The sequence below is a fragment of the Dipodomys ordii genome, unplaced genomic scaffold (assembly GCF_000151885.1).
Source record: "Dipodomys ordii isolate 6190 unplaced genomic scaffold, Dord_2.0 Scaffold12, whole genome shotgun sequence".
In the NCBI taxonomy this organism is placed as follows: Eukaryota; Metazoa; Chordata; class Mammalia; order Rodentia; family Heteromyidae; genus Dipodomys; species Dipodomys ordii.
In genome coordinates this window covers 29,305,280-29,322,992 of record NW_012267228.1, presented here as the reverse complement: position 1 = coordinate 29,322,992, position 17,713 = coordinate 29,305,280, and the positions used below count along the sequence as shown (strand labels likewise).

Here is a 17,713-nt window from a genome sequence, read left to right as displayed (position 1 = left end):
GGCTGGGACTGAAGTCCATTGAAGACCCCTAATGGGGGGTGAGGAAGGGCTCCTGAACTGGACTGATAGCCAGCATTGGGGATTGGTCCCTGCATAGGCTGGGACTGAAGTCCATTGAAGACCCCTAATGGGGGGTGAGGAAGGGCTCCTGAACTGGACTGATAGCCAGCATTGGGGTTTGGTCCCTGCATGGGCTGGGACTGAAGAAGCTGATTGTTGGGATCTTGCATGCTTAAAATAGGGCCACTGTGTGCCATGTGGTCAGAGGCAGGAGGGGCCTGGTTGTTTGACAAGTGGTTGTTTGACAAGACGGGAGGAGATGGAAAGATTGACACCTCTGAAGGAGGCGTTGTATCCATCATATTATCGTCATCAACAGATAGTTTACTTTGTGGGGCAGCACGGCTTCCGGCAATGGGGCCAGTGGGCAGGCCTGTGTTGTGAAGGACTGATGGAACAGTGTATGTGTTGATAGAGGTACTGTTCTGCTGCTGAGCAATAGGGATCACATTGGTGGTCCATGGGTCATTTGGAGAGACCAAAGGTTGGGAAGGATTGGGCATCATGGGAAGGTTCACTGCAGACGAGGGTGCTGTTGTAGTCATATGCCCTGACTGCATGATGGTATAATTATGTGGCTGCATTGGAGGAGCAGTTTGGTTAACAGCTGGTTTTGGTAGGGCTGCTGGATAGCTCAAAGAGAAATGGTCAGATTGTCCATTGAAAACCCCTAATGTGGGGTGAGGAAGGGCTCTCACACTGGACATATGGCTAGTATTGGGGCTTGGTCCCTGCATGGGCTGGGACCGTATCAACTGATTGTTGGAGTCTCTCGTGATGGAAATAATGCGACGGTGTAGCATCTGATCAGAAGCAGGTGGGGCGGGGTTCAATACAGAGTGGTGGTTGTTTGTCAAGATCGGGGGAGGTGGATAGTGTGATGGTTTTTTATGCATTTTCTTACCATCACCCATGGATGGTTTAGTTGAGGGGAGGGCACCCCTTCCAGGAAGGGGAGCAATTGCTTGGCCCATGTTGGGAAGCACCGAAGGAACGGCATGTGTGGGAACAGAGGTGCTGTGCTGTGGCTGCACAAAAGGCATTGCATTGGTGGTCCAAGAATCACCTTGTGGGAGAAAGTATTGAGAAGTATAGGGCACCCCAGATGGGTACCCTGCGGACAAAGGCATTGTCATGGCCATGTTTCCTGACTGCATAAGGGTGTTGCTAGCTGGTTGCATTGGGGGAACAGTCAGGCCAACAGCTGGTGTTGGTATGGCTGCTGGATGGCTCGAAGAAAAATTGTCAGATTGTCCATTGTAGACCCCTAATGTGGGGTGAGGAAGGGCCCCTGTACTGGATGGATGACCAGAATTCAGGCTAGGTCCCTGCATAGCCTGGGACTGTATAAACTGATAGTTGGAGTCTTTTATACCAGAAATAGTGCCACCATGTGGCACGTGGTTAGGAGCAGGAGGGGCCTGGTTTAATGCAGAGTGGTTGTTCAAGACCAGAGATGGTAAGATAGATGCCTCTGAAGGAGGCGTTGTATCCATTGTATTATCATCTGTGGATGGTTTAGTTGGTGGGAAGGCATCACTTCCAGGAACAGGAGCAATTCCTTGCCTCATGTTGGGAAGGACAGGAGGAATAGCATATGTAGGGACAGAGGCACTGTGATGATGATGTACCACGGGGTTGATACTAGTGGTCCGAGAATGATTTTGAGGGATCAAGACTTGGGAAGAATTGGGCATCCTGGGTGGATTCACTGCAGGAAAAGGCATTGTCATGGCCATATGTCTTGATTGAATGATAGTATCTTTAGGTGACTGCATTGAAGGAGCAGGTAGGCCAGCAGCTGGTGTTGGTAGAGCTACTGCTTGGCTCAGAGACAAATTGTTGTGAGATTGTCCATTGAAAACCCCTAATGTGGGGTGTGGGAAGGACCCCATATTGGATGGATAGCCAGTATTGGGACTTGATCCCTGAATGGACTGAGACTGCAAAGAATGATTGCTGGGGTCCTGTGTGCCACTGTGTGGCACCGTGTGCTGTGGTTGCACAACAGAGATGGCATTGGTGGTCCAGGAATCATTTTGATGGACTAAGGGTTGTGAAGGACAGGGAACTCTGGGAGGAGGCAGGTTGGTGGGGGCTGGCCCCATCCCAAGTTGCCCCTGGAACAGACTACCGGGGACTTGGGGAACTGGATTGGTGTGGTGTGTAGGGGGGACAGTGGGGACTGGGCCCATCAACTGTCCCTGGGGCACATTGCAGCTGACCTGGGGTACAGGTGCACTGCTCGGTACCTGGCTATTCAAAATTTGTCCCTGGTTCAAGCCACAGGGCACGGGTGGACAAGGATGGGGGTAGGGTGCAAGGGAGTTGGTGGGGACTGGACCTATGGTGACATGGCCCTGAGGCGGACTGCAGAGCGCCTGGGGAAATGGATAGGGTTGGGGTACTGGTGGGCTGGTGGGCACTGGCCCAGTCAGCGATTGTCCTGGTTGCAGGCCACAGGGGGCCTGAGGTATTGGTTGTGGGGGAGGTATAGGTGGGCCGCTGGGTACTGGCCCATTCATAAAGTTTCCCTGTTGCAGGCTATTGGGAGCCTGCGGCAATGCACAGGAGTCAGTGGTGGAGACTTGGGGAGATGAGTAAATGACGGCTGCAGATGGTGGTGTGGTATCCATCTGAACAATATCGTCCTCTGTGGCTGGCTGCAGGCTCACATGACAGGATAGGCTGGGGGCGGCTGCAGCCATATCAGTGGTGGTAGTGTTATTGGGAAGTGGGACAACAGGAAGGGTGGGGAAGGGAAGAGGACGGGAATCAGGAGAAGTAGCAGTGTTAGAGTCCTTTGTGCAGGGGAGAATGGAATGATCAGGAAGAGGAAGTTTGGAGGGGAGAGAAGTGGTAGGGGTTGCAGCTCTCATTAAAGGGGCATGGTTTCCATTTTTATCATTTAGAACCCCTAGTTGAGAGGCTGGGGTACCAAAAGGAAGAGAGTCTGCAGGAGGAGCCAAAGAGGAAATGAGGATTTTAGGTGCTAGACCCTCGTTAGATTTTGATGAGGATGTTGGCACAATGTTGGCCCCAGCAGCCTGCTCTTCCACATTAGTGGTGTTGAGAAGAGCTGGGATGTTTAAAGTGCAGGCAGGCAGGGTCACGAAGACATAAGTCTCTACAACAGGTGGAGGAACAGAAGAGGCAGTGTTGTCACTGCCATCTGTCACTTCTGTTCTCCCTGAGCATTTTGTCTTACAGATTTTACTGTGAGTGGACTGAGTGGTGTTACAAATGTCCACGTCTTTCTCCATGTCCATGCATGGAAGTTTAGGAGGTGGGGGAAGCTCACTGCGACCCCATTGTACTGGTACTGGCACAATCTCTGGCAAGGGAAGAGCTGATGGCAATTCTGCTTTCCTTTTGGATGCTCTGTGAGATGCCAGATTTGGGGTAGCAGGGCTTGCTGGTGGTCTAGCTGTGGGTGTTTCAACTGCCACCCCCTTCACTGACTCCAGGGAGTCCCGTGGTGGACGAGCTTTGGGCTTTACACCCACTGCCCCCTTCGCTGACTCCTGAGAGTATGGTAGATGAGCTCTGGGCTTTTCACTGTCCACCATCTTCGCTGACATTTGGGAGTCTTGTGTTGGATAAGCTTTGAGCTTTTTATCCACTACCCCCTTCGCTGACTCCTGGGAGTCTGGTGGTGGATGAGCTTTGGGATTTTCACTGTCTACCCCCTTTGCTGACTCCTGGGAGTCTGGAGGATGGGTTTTAGGCTTTTCACCCACCACCTCCTTTGCTGACTCCTGGGAGGAGTCTGGTGGTGGATGAGCTTTGGGATTTTCACTGTCTACCCCCTTCACTGACTCCTGGGAGCCTGGTGGTGGACTTGCAGTGGGCTTTTTGCCCTCCACCACCTTACCTGACTCCTGGGAGCAAGAGCCGTTAGGGGGCTGGTTTTCACCCAGCTTGTCCGCGGTGGAGCTTTGCGAGCTGGGCATGTCACGGCCATGAGACTGGGTACCTAGAGGAGACACAAGCACCTTTTCGTTCCTTTCCACACTGGGAAGAGTCCCGGGCTGGGGAGTAAGGCAGCACCCATTGAGAGTAAGTCTCTCCTGACGGTCACAGGACGGCATGGTGCCGTTGCTCCATTGCTAGGTCGTCCCCTCCCACTGGCCTGTCCCTGATGGTCTCCCTGAATTTTGAACTCACCCTCTTGGCCTTCGAACTCGTCGCTGCTTGAGTTGGGAAGAGGAACGTCCCACGGCATCCTGGGCACCACAAGATGATTGCGCGGTCTGGGTGTTGCAGTTCGAGGTGTGGACTCGAGCTGACCCGAAGGGGTGATCGGGCTTCTGGGGGTTTCCAACCCCGAGTCTCCAGCTGGCAGCGGAGGCGCAGGTCTTTTTGGCGATCGCTCTGGAGACGCCGGAGGGCCCTGCCCCGGGGTGGTGTCCGAGGCCTCCGGCTCAGGGCACCTCCTCTTGGGGGCCCTGGGTGGACCGGCTGGTGGCGGCGCCGGCCTGGGACCCGGCCTGACCTTCCTACAGATGGGGCAGCGTGCAGGCTCGGGTCCTGCGCTGCGAACCCACCTCGGGAAGGTGAGGCCGCGCAGCTCATCATACAATTTACTGAGAACGTTTGCCATGACGGGGAAATATGTGCGAATTATCAGCTATGAGAGGGAGAAGGGGCAGCAGCGATCCTTCTCCTCGGGTCGCTGAGAACGCACTGCCCAGCCTGGCCTCTGTGATGTCACCTGCATATGTCACAGAGGAAGCATGCATGCGTGCTGAGGGTGAGCGTCAGGCTCAAAGCAACTTTTGAGCCCCACATTCTTCTGATGGTCACACAGATGCTAGTGGCCCAGGCAGCCCCTGGACCCAGCATGAATGGGAGAAGCTCTCCATTCATCCAGCTCCTTGCAATCTAGTATCTGAATTACTGTCTATTTCCATAGTCCATCCAGGACCCTCCTCCACATTTCTTTTCTACAGTGAGCGCAAGCACTTGTCCACAGGTATCATCTCCTGAGTTGTCATAGATTCACATCAGGCTCCAGGGCCCTCAGAAGGAATGAAGCACCAACTGTCAGCACAGCTTCCTGCCCCTCTCTGTTGGACTTGAGTCTTGCACACTAAATTTATTTCGTTTAGGTGGAGGAATTCAACTATACAAAGATTAGGGAAGTTTTATTATTTGTGTTGCTAAAGAAATTCAGTTGTCTGTTATTCCACAAAATATGGAGCCATTTTTTCTGGCCTTCTTGGTCTCATTGAATTGCTAGCAAAGAATGGAGCAATGTATTGAATTAAGGTAAGTTCTCCATAATATGGACGGACTTCAGGAACACACCAGTTGGGTACACTCTTCATGAACCTTTGTGTCAATTTAATGTAATTTAGATCTGTATGTCCAAGTGAACAGTCCTCTTAATGGAGGTGAGAGCTAAGGAAATAAGTAGGAGTATCCTAGGTGCTATAAACTTCATCCGAGTAAGGTCTTTTGGAAAACACACACATGGCATTCTCCACATTGGATCTTTTTGCTTTGGCTCCCTTCCATGCTGTGATTTTTCTCTCTCACAAAAAAAATTATTTGTGTCCTGGCATGAAGAGGTTTCAAAGCCATATGAGGCAGAAAGTATTAGAGCTATCCATCTATCCATCTATCCATCTATCTATCTATCTATCTATCTATCTATCTATCTATCTATCTATCTATCTATCTCTATCTGTCTGTCTGTCTACCTATCTATCTATATGTTTGTGTACATATATATGTACATATATTTTCCTGAAACACATAACCCCCCTCTCTCTGTTATTTTGTTTTTAAGGTGGGGGTCTTAATAGTTCAAAAACTCACAATGCTCCTGTCCTAGACTCCAAAGTGCTAGGATAATATATCTGCATCACTATGCCCAACTTAGTGTTTTAATTTACAGAATGTATTTAAAATACCATTTATATATACCATCTGTATGTTTGATGCATTAAAAAGTTTTACCCTTCTCCTTATAAGAATCATTTCATTTTATATCAGAGAAAATTTGACATATCTTCCTAACAATATTAGGTACCTATGACACAAAATGTTTTGCTTCATTGAAAATTCTTTTTTTAAAACAGAGAAGTATTGCAAGCCCTGTATGCCCTTCTGAGAACCAAAAATAAGTTAGACTTATTAAAATCAAGAAGTTATTTTCTTTCCTTCGGGCTTTTCTTAGTATACATCAATAGTACATAGAGTTTTTATTGTAATACTTCCACAGGTATTGTGGATAATTCTGCAGGCTCCCTGCATGCAGTGTTCTTTAAGCAAGTTCACTCCTCTTTCATATTCCCTAGTTCCCAGTCCTTCTTTTCCCACTATACCAAACAGTATTTGATGGGTTTTATTATGCTGTCTTCATGTGTATATGTGTAATGCACTTCAATCCTCTTCACCCCCTAGTATATTCTCCTTCTGCCTCCTCTCTCCTCCAGATCTATACCAGTTTCCTTTGTATACACATATCTCATTCTTCAGGTCTATCACAATCTCATCACCCCCATCATCATCATTGTAGGTTTAGTTTTCAAATGGTGATATTTGGCTTGTGAGCTTGGCTCATCTCATTCACACTGATGATTTACCAATTCCATCCATTTTCCTGCAAATAATATAATTCTCTTCTTGTTCATGGCTGAATAATATTGCATGAAGTATTTGCCATGTTTTCTAGATCCATTCATCAGTTAGTTGTTGCACACTTAGCTTCATTCTTATTGTGAATAGTGCAAAGATAAATATAAATGTGGAATTTTATCTGTCTTGTAAACTGATTTACATTTAGAGATATGTGCCAGAGTAATATATAGAGGGTGATAAGTTAGGTCTCAGTTTTTTGAAGAACCTGCATCCTAATTTCCATGGTGGTTTCATTGGTTTACACTTCCACCAACAATGTATGTGAGTTCTTTTGCCCTGTATCCTTACAGGTATTTCTTGTTTATTTAGTTTTCTTCCTTTCTTTTGGTTGGTTTTGGGGCTTGAACTCGGCCTGGGTACTGTCTCTGAGCTCTTCAGCTCAATGTTATCACTCAACCACTCAAATACTCCAGAAAACTCTGGTTTTCTGGTAGTTAACTGGAGATGAGTCTCACAGATATTCCTGCCTGGGCTGGCTTTGAATCATGATCCAGAGATCTCAGATAACAGGTGTGAGCCACCAGTACCCAGCTATTTTTTAAAATATTTCTTTTAAAAATACTGTAAAAGTGATTTACAGAGTGGTTATAGTTATATAAGTAAGGTAATAAGTACATTTCTGTTTGAATAGTGTTACCCTCCACTTCCCCCCATCCCAACTCCCCTCTCCTCCAAGTTGTAAAGCTCATTTCCAACATGGTGTCCAGTGAGTATCACTGTTGCACTGGTTCACCTTTTGTTAAAACGTTTCTGTGATTCCCCATCCCTTCTCAAAATCAGATAAACTTATTTGCTTTTAGACTGAGGTGAGAATCTCAGTATAATTTGATTTGTATTGTTTTATGGCTATGTTGAATAACTTCATGTATTAACCATTGACACTTCTGAGAACTATCAGTTCAATTCATCTGCTCATTTAATGATTGGAAAATTTGTTCTTTGGATATTTTTTTTCTGAGCTCCTTTAACATTCTGACTATTATGGGTTACCTGGTGAATAGCTGGCAAATATTTTCTTTCATTCTATGGGCTGTTTCTTCATTGTGTTAATTATTTCTTTTGTTATGTAGATGCTTTTCAATTTGATAGAATCCCACTTTTTAATTCTTGCTATTATTCACCATATTAGATTCCCATTCAAAATATAATTGCTTATGGTTATATCTTCCCGTTTATCTCCAAATTTTTCCTGAAGTAGTTTTAAAGTTTCAGGTCTTACATGAATATCTTTGATACATTTTGTGTGGTTTATTTTGTACAGGATGAGATATTTTCTGCAAGTAGATAACCAGTTTTCCCAGCATCATTTGTTGAAGAGAATGTCCTTTTCCTTATTATATACATTTTAGCCCCTTTATTAAAAATAAAATGGGTATAACTATGAAAGCTTATATTTGAGTTTTCTGTTTCATTGATCCTTGAGGCTGATTTTGTGTAAATACTATGATATTTTTGTTACTATGGCTCTGTAGTATAAGTTGAAATACAGTATTTTGATACTTTCAGCATTGCTCTATTTGTTTCAGAGTCCTTTTGCTATTTAAAGTCTTTTTATATTTCCACAGATTTCAGAATTGTTACATTTCTTAGAACAATGATGTTTGGATTTTAGTGGTCTTTGCATTGAATTTGCTGATAAATTTCATTGGTTTATCCATTTTCACAATATTAGTTCTAACCTATTCATGAGTGTAGGAGGTCTTTCCATCTTCTGCTTTGTTCTTGAGTTTCTGTCATCAAGGCTTAATAGCTTTCATTTCAGATGTCTTTCATCTCCTTAGTTTAATTTATTCCTAGGTAATTTTAATGTTACTGTGAATAGAAATTTTTGTCTGATTTTCCTTATCTACATTATTTATCTATTTATTTACCTACATGTATGAATATATATACATATGTGAATATATAAAGATATACATAAATAGAAATCACGTTAGTTTTAGAGCAACTTAGTCAGAGACTTTTGCTAGTAATACTTCTAACAAGGGTCTAATTACCATAATATACAAGGAAATAAAAAGAAATTAAATCTCCAAATTATCAATAACCTAATTAATAAATGAGAAAATGATCTATGGATACATGAAGAAATGCTTAACATCCTAGCCTGTAAAAGACATGGACAAAGTGATATTGAGTTTCTATCTCACTCTGAACAGCCACCATCAAGAATACAAACAAACGCTGTCCAAGATGTGGGGAGAAAGAAGTCTAATTCTCTGTTACTAGGAATATAAATTAGTCCAACTACTATGGAAAGCATTCTGGAGATTCCTCAAAAACCTAAAAGAAGAACACCCATTTGATCCAACAACATCACTTTTGGACATTTATCAAAAAAATAGTTAAGTTGGAGTATGAAAATTGAACCAGTATATTCTTGTTAATTGCAGCATAGTTCACCATCCAAGTCATGGAAACATCCCAGATTCCCTCTAACCAATTACTGGATCAAGAAAATATCACACACACACACACACACACAAACACACACACACACACACACACACATTCAGGCCAGACTCAAAAGTAATAGGTGTTAAAAATAATCATTAGAAATTAATAAAAATGGTGACCAAAACTACATAAGGGATTTTCAAAACAAAGTGTCAATGTTTTGAAAATATAAGTGAGATTTATAATCCCTTAATCAAACTAAGCCAAAGAAGAAGGGAAAAAGACCAAATCAATAAAATTAGAAACAATATAGGAAATGTCACAGCAAATAATTATATAATCCAGAATAGCATTAGGAAATACTTTGAAAACTATGTACTAATGTACTAATTAACTGTAAAATATAGAAGAAACATTTCTAAATGCATTTGTCTCAACAAAATTTAAATAAGAGGATATAAACCACTTAAATAGATCAATAGCAAGCAATGAGACTTCGTAGTAAAGTAATTAAGAATTGCATGTATTCACTGCCAAATTTTATGATACCTTAAAAGACTAACAGTAGCCAGGCACTGATGGCTCATGCCTATAATCCTAGCTACTTAGGAGGGTGAGATCTGAGGATCATGATTCAAAACCAGCCTGGGCAGGGAAAGTGCGTGAGACTCTTATCTCCAATAAACTACTTGAAAACCAGAAGTGGCATTGTGGCTCAAGCGATAGAGTGCTTGCCTTGAGCTGAAGAGCTGAGGGACAATGCCCAGGCCCAGAGTTTAAGCACCATGACTGACAAAAAAGAAAAAAAAACAAAAAACTAACACTAGTACTCCTCAAACTATTCTGTAAAATAGAAGGGAAATGCTATGAACTCATTCAATGAAGATTATCCTGATACCAAAACCCTATAAAATTATAGAAATGATAGAAAATTAAAGAAAATAATAGCATAATTTCTTTCATAAACTTAGATATTGTCACAATTGTCAATAAAACACTTGCAAACAACTTTCTAAAGAGACCATTTACCATGAGAAAGTTAGTTTTATTCCAGGGATGCAAGGATAGTTTGTTGTACACAAACAAGCAAATGTAATACAGCACATAAAGAGAATCAAGGACAAAATGATACTTTTTTTTCAATGCATGCAGAAAATTCAACATTATGATAACAGTCTCCAGAAATTGAATAAAAGAAACAATTTCAAAATAATAAAGCCTCTAAAAGACAAACCTGTAGTCAATATCATGTTACACAGAGAAAAACACAACTCCTTTGAAGTCAAAGAACAGACAAAGGTTTCCATTCTTCCCACTTTTATTCAATATAACATTGCAATTCTTAGCCAGAACAATAAAAATAAGAGAAGGAAATAAAAGAGATTCAAATAGGAAAGAAAGTCATATTATCCAGATTTGCAGATGATATAAGTCTATACTTAAAAGATCCTAAGTAACTCACCAAAATTCTTTCTAGGTTTTTAATGGACATTTTCTGCAAAGAAGCAGGATATAAATGAACCTGCAAGATTTGGTAACAAACGAATTTTTCTGTACTCTTCATGACATCTAGGATTAGAAACTGTATTTTTCAATACATTCTTCAGGATATTCCGTGTTTCTTTTATCCGTGTGTGTGTGTGTGTGTGTGTGTGTGTGTGTGTGTGTGTGTGTGTGTATATATATATATACACCCTGTTTCTCTCCTCTGAAGAGTAGTTTAATTGTGGGCTGAATTTTTTTTAAGCCTTCATGGGAGTAAATGTTGCAATAAGAAAATGTTATTTAGATCACAGGCACTCAGTGACCTCTCAGATTAATCCTCTTTGCTTTGGTTGGGTTGACATATCCTGTCATTGGTAAGCTTAGTCTGGCATTGTAAACACTGCTGAAAGCTGAATCAGATGATATTTACGAAATCTGTCACTTAAATGCTCCTAACCTTTTCAACCCTTCTTTCAATTTCCATCCTAAAATACTTACATAAAAAAGAATTACAATGAATATGATGATCTTGCCGCTTATAAAGTCAGCTTAAAAGTGAAAATGGGATGGGGGGAGGGGGGTGCGCGGTACAATTGAACTTATGCCAAGAAGGCAATTGACAAAGCCCAAAGAAACAAATTACCTTCAGAAATACTCCAGTCAATTGTGGCTCCACAAAACGAAAAAACAATATTAAAACAGTCGCTATCAGAACACTGAGTTGTTCTAAGTTAGGATGAAGTACTATACACATGAAAATTATTACACACATGTCAAGATTCCTTAAATTAGATAAGTCAAATTTGAAGAACAAACTAGATTCAGAGTGAAGAAACAAACATCTACTTGAATTTTAACCTCCTCTGTAATAAATTTGCTAAACTTCAATCTGACCTGCTTCAACAAAATGATGGAGGTGTTGGTGTTGCCAAAAACAAGAGACATCACACAACTACGAATAAAAATAAGTAAAGGTATCTCTTTTCATTTCCATGTAAAAAGTCTGGCTCTGGGGACAACACAATCAGGCAGACAACTGACTTCATCATGATTTCCAGAGAAGTCATGTCCCTTAAGATGTCCCAGTACCTGTTATTCTGGCAGATAAAATTTTGGCTGTGAGTACTCACCGCATTAAAATTCGGGAAGAGGTTGACTGCAGCTGTAGTGTCAAGTGGAAAGGGAAGAAATGGTTTGATATCCAGCGACGGTTGCAAAGGGGGAGCTGGTGGACGGACTAGGGCTGGGAGAGCAGGACTCTGGCATGTACCACCTGTAGAGATGAGAGCAAAAGGAGCAATCAAGGATATGAGTATAGAAAAAAAGTAAGCAACAAAAAACCCTAAGTTCTTTAGAAACAAAAACATCAGCTTTGTAGGTCACTGGAAGAAACAAGACATGGAGTCTTCTGAGCTCAACTGGGAACCAGCAAGTGAACAGATTGACCACGAGACAGGCAAAGCTAGCTGAGCTGCATTTTTTTTCTTGGATCATAGCTATCTGTTATGGAATCAGCAGTCAGTAGTTCAAACTCCTGGCCTGTTTTTGTTTTGCTCTCTAGATGGGGGTCAGTAATAAACCTGCAACCAAAATCTCTGGATTCTAAAAGCCATACACCTCCACCATTGCTTGGCCATCCTTCTTTGAAAATGAATCTGTTCAGAATATGCCTAAAATCAGAGTGGGTGCTTTGCTAGTAAAACCAAACCAAACCAAAATCTGTGCTTTTTCACCAGTCCAAAACTCTGCCAGGAAGATGACATGAAATCTGGCACAGATAAGAAACTCAACTGTGAGCACTGGCAATTCACTGCCCTGGAAACTTGAAGATTATGATCCATAAACCCAATGTTACAAGTTCAGCAACCTTGTGTTATCCAGAAACCCTGTAGCTTTGAGTATATAGAAACTCAGTTGCTTCAACCAAGTACTAAGTAGGTGAAACTTTAGATAGGCACAAATCAACAAGCCGTGGAATTAGAACAAAGGCATTCCCTTTGCATACTAGAGGGTAGCCAGCTGTTTGCAAGAGGACACCTGGTTGTAGCCACCTCTGCTTGAGGAGCTCACCACACTCAGAAGCTGGAAGGAGGGAAGCTTAACCCCTCTGTTCAGTCTCCTATATTTTTTATAGCATTCCAAAACATTAATTTGCTGTTAATTAAGGGCAGTTTGAATCCTTGGGAACTTAAAAGACATCAACATTCTCCTAATCTGAGAGGCAAGCAACAGACTGTATAAAACCGCCGATGAGAATCCCAAATGCAGTGAGTACACAAAATGAAATGGCAAAGAATTCTAGGTGAGTGATGAGAGAAGATGTGTGCCCCTCTTTCACTGATCTGCCCTCCAGAATAGAGAGAGATGCCATCATCCCACCTTCCACACACAAAGAAAACATTCTGAAATGACTCCCCAGTGACAAATCTAATCCTACTGGGCAGAAGATCTGCTAACAAGGTGGATGACTGAATACCTGAACCAGAAGCCATCAGTACAGAATTTAATTAACCACACATGCAAGAACCATACGCTCTCTTGCTACCAGGTATAAAATCAGTTGGAGCCAAATTAACAAAAACAGTATTTTTTTTCCTTGCTGTTTTAACTTCCCTCTTTAAAACATCCTCTTCAAGTGCAAGATCAACAACAAAGTTAAAATCAGCAAACCACTTAAAAAAAAAAAAACAACCAAATAGTACAAGGCAGGAAATAGAAGACAGATGTTCAAATAAACAGAGATAAAAGCAAAATATAGCAAGTCTATGTTCACGAGAGCCTACCATAAAGTTATTTTATTGTCCACCTGGTAGTGGATTGAGTGTGGGTGTATAACCTTTTCTAGAGAGCGCATCCATAAAACTTCAGTGATAGACCTGTCCTGAATAATATTGTATTGCTCAAAGTTTCCTTTCAATAAAAAGTTAAAGAACCAAAATAAAATTTTTGTGAGTGTCTTAGAAAACTGAGAAATAAAGTAAGTTTTGATTAAAAAATCAAGAGTATGATTTTAACATGTATACAAAATATGGTGAGCATCAATAACTAATTTTAAATTATTTAATTTTCCATGTGAAGACATTTGTAAAATACATTCATTATGTTTGATCTTAAGGCCCTCAAAATAAGTAAGGACTAAAAACACATTATGTAGAAAAATTATAAGTTAATAAGCCCTTAAGTTCTTTCTGTTGTTTCCCTGTGTATAATTACAAGAAAGCAATTGAACAAATTCTATAATTAGTTCATTTTTAAATCTTTGTCAGGTTCAAGATTCTAAACAGTTAAATTCACACTTTAAAAAAAATCTACTGCAAAGTAAAACACAGAGTGAAATATGTTGATTTGATTGCAAAGTGTAAATTTTATTTCTCCCCTCTCTTTTCCAGGATATGCATATAATTTTCATAGACATACAGATAATCGAAGGCACTCTGACAAATGAATTTCCTTCATAAAGTACAAAATGACTATACAAGACTCATAAAACTTTATAAAATTGGGGAAAAACATGTGGGCTTAACTATTCCCACCTCAAAACTTGCTATTAAATTATAGGTGTAGTAGTTGCTGATGTCTACTACACAGACCTATTTCTGGAATGGATGGATTCTTTCTCCTAGCTGCTTGGAGATAAATGGTTGATAGTACTCATCTAAGGTCCTTCTCCTAAATCACCCTGAGCCAAAGAGAATGTACCCAAGGTGAGCCTCAAGTAAAATGCTTTGCTGACACAAGCAATAATAGATGATTAAAGTAGGGTGTGGATATGTTTTTTGTCCTTTGCCTCAGGGAGAAAGAACTCTGAAGCTTTTTTTTTCTCATCTCCATTGCTCCTAGTGGTATCTAAGAGCAACTGAGGCCCCACTGTGACTGAATTGAAGTCTTGTCCCCCTGTTGCCCTCCAATAACAGATTATTAATACTTGCTCAGCTGGTGTTCTATTACTTGAGCCATGCATCCAGCTCTGCTTTATGCTGGTTATTTTGGAGATGAAATGTCACATACTTTCAGCCCAAGCTAGCCTCAATCCTCAATCCTCCAAGTCTTAGCTCCCTGAATATCTAAGGTTATAAGCATGAACCACCAGCACCTGGATCCTCTTCTCAATTCTATATTCCTCATTCTTCACAGCTGTTGTTTCCCAAACCACCCCCCAACAAAGTCTCAGAAACCACTTCCAAAATCACTCAATCTATGACAGTAAGCTATAACATTCATATGTCTATTATTTTATTTTAAAATTGCTGTTTTAATTAGATATATCAAACCAAATATGACAATAGTATAGGAGGGATTTATACCAGAATCAAGTATGATTTGTCCAAGAACACAGGATTCATTTAATTTCCAAAAACCACTTAATGTGGTATGTATGAAAAAGAAACAAAGAGCCAATCTCCAATAGACACATGAGCAACATATAATGCAAATCCAACCTTCATCCATGATAAACAACAATTAGAGACAAATTAGGGCCAAAGAGAAATGTATGAGGAGACATTTCACCACTTCTATTTGACACTGAAAAAGCCAGTGAAATAAGACAATAAAAAACAAAAGCATATGGATTTAAAAAGGAAAAAAATGCTGTTTTAAATCTATTGCCCTGATATTGAGGCATAAAATTAAAGCTGCCTCTTAAATTCTATTTCTAACTAATCCTTTTTGTTTTCAATATCTAGATTAGTTTCAGTTATGTTGATCCATACATGCTCAGAAATAAGAATACAATTTTCAAATAGTGTACATTCAAAACTTGCAAATATAAGGTCACATCTACCAAGTACACTAAAATGTGCTCCTCTGTGGGTTCTGATGGCTCACTCATGAAATCCTAGCTATACAGGAGGTTGCATTCCAGATGATCATGATTCAAAGACAGCCCAGGCAGAAAAATTGGTGAAATTCCAGCCTCCAAATAACTTTAAAAAAACCAGGATGGAGGCATGGCTTGAGTCATAGAATACCATCCAAACAAGTTAAGTGAGCACAAGATCCTGAGTTCAAATCCCCAAACTGGAAAATAAAAAGTGCTCCTCAGAAAAGTAGGGTAGACAAATGAAGCAGAGAAGAAGGGATAACAGCAGACCAGAATACAATGTATATCTTACAAAATTAAGAAGAATGAGGAAAGAAATAGGTAGGGGAGGGGTGGATGAGAAGGTTGAAAGGGGTGATACCAATCAAGATACATTACATTCATAGGCTGCTTTGTTAAATGGCAACTCCTTTGTACCACCATTACTTAAAGATAATAATAAAAGAAAAATAAATATTGTAATACTTGTAAAGTGATGGAAGGACTTGGAAACTATGTTAAGTGAAGTCAGTCAGGGTCAGAAAGACAATGGATTCATGCTTTGCCTTATATGTGTAAGCTAGGTTTAGCTTATAACCTCATAAATAAATGGGGTAAATGGAATGCAAGTGTATACAAATGTATTGCCTGAAACATAGTAGATTCAAAAGTGAACTCAAATTGTGTATCTTCTTAGAAAGCCCAAATCAAAGTTCAGAAAAATACACCACCAAGAAGTGAGTACTTGAAAGGGGTGAGGTGGGGTCAAAGGGCAAAGGACAAACAAATGAAGAAGTGGGAAATACAGTTAAGAAGCCTATAAACAACCTATAAAATTAAGAAGAGTGAGGACAGGGTTGAGGAGGAGAGGGATGGGTGAGAATGTTGAAAGAGTTGATATTGATCAAGACACATTGTATTCATAAACTGCTTTGTTAAATAGAAATTCCTTTGTACAATTAAATATAATTAAAGAATTCTACTTCACCTACTGAGCAGGAACATTTTTAGATATATTTTAGATATATATAGCTAAAACTTTGTATAAGGTATTCATACTTATCAAAGATAGGTTTTAAAAATATTTATCAAAATTTTCTCAATAATTATAATAATAAACAAAATGCCCAATAAATTTGTAGACATTTCTATAGGTTAGAGACTTATTTTGTTATTAACAGTTACCAATAGTAGTGTTTCATTCATTACAATATCATATGGAAGTATTAAATTTCTTAATTTGAGAAAAACAATTCCACATATCTATGGAAAAGAGACTACAAAAGATATAAAGTCATAGGCTTTGTTTTTGAAACTTCATATTAAGCATCACACATTTTATAGTCGGTGAATTTTTAATGGACACAAATGCGCTTTTCTTTTTTGAGACAGGCTCTTACTGGTCTAGCTCTAGCTGGCCTAAAATCACAATCCTCTTGTCTCAAATTCTGGAGTACTAGTTCTGCACTCCTATGCCTGGTCTAATCTACAGTTTTAATAATTATTAGATTTCAAAGTAGTTCGTAGGTTTTCATACCAAATTTGTTAACAGATCAAAACACAGTGAATACAGAATACTTAATAGCATTGAGTAAGGTGTATAATGGCAGTAATATAGTAAAGTTTGGTGATCAGGCTGGGAATGTGGCTTAGTGGTGGAGTGCTTGCCTAGCATGCAAGAAGCCCTGGTTTCAATTCCTCAGTACCACATAAACAGAAAAACCCAGAAGCAGCACTGTGGCTCAAGTAGTAGAGTGCTAGCCTTGAGCAAAAGAAGCTCAGGGACAGTGCCTATGACCTAAGTTAAAGTCCCAGAACTGGCAAACAAAACAAAACAAAAATAAGTCTGGTGATCCCAGAGACTATGGACACCTTCCTCCTTTTTTTTGCCACTCATTTCTGTTAGTGAATATTTACAACTATTCCTGCAAATAGTTAACTATAGAGCCAACATATTGGGTAGCATTTTGCTCTATTTACAAGGTAGCTGTATGTTTCACAAAGTACTACTTCATGAACTTGAATAAAGAAATATTGGAGTAACCAGTTGTTAAGTACTTGTTAATAGAGGTAGAGAAATTAGTAGTCACTTGACTAGTTTATGTATTTGAAAAACAAGTTTAAAATGTAAATTTAAGCATGCTGCTTTGGCCAGTTGCTGGTGGCTCACCCCTAAAATCCTAGCTACTCAGAAGGCTGAAATCTGGAGGATCTCAGCTGGAAGTCAACCAGGGTGGAAAAATCCATGATACTTCAGTTACAATTAACCAGCAAAATGTCATGGCTCAGGTGGTGCAAGAAAGATGAGTATGAGGCCCTGAA

General features: G+C 40.4%; 1 protein-coding gene across 1 annotated transcript in view; it reads right to left on the bottom strand.

Moving 5' to 3' along the window:
- The window catches only part of Znf385d (zinc finger protein 385D), a 680,575-nt gene that overhangs the window by 248,397 nt on the left and 414,465 nt on the right, over window positions 1-17,713 (bottom strand). Inside the window, 1 exon segment of the mRNA XM_013010375.1 lies at window positions 11,721-11,863. Within this exon segment, the coding sequence (XP_012865829.1) occupies window positions 11,721-11,863 (143 nt within the window).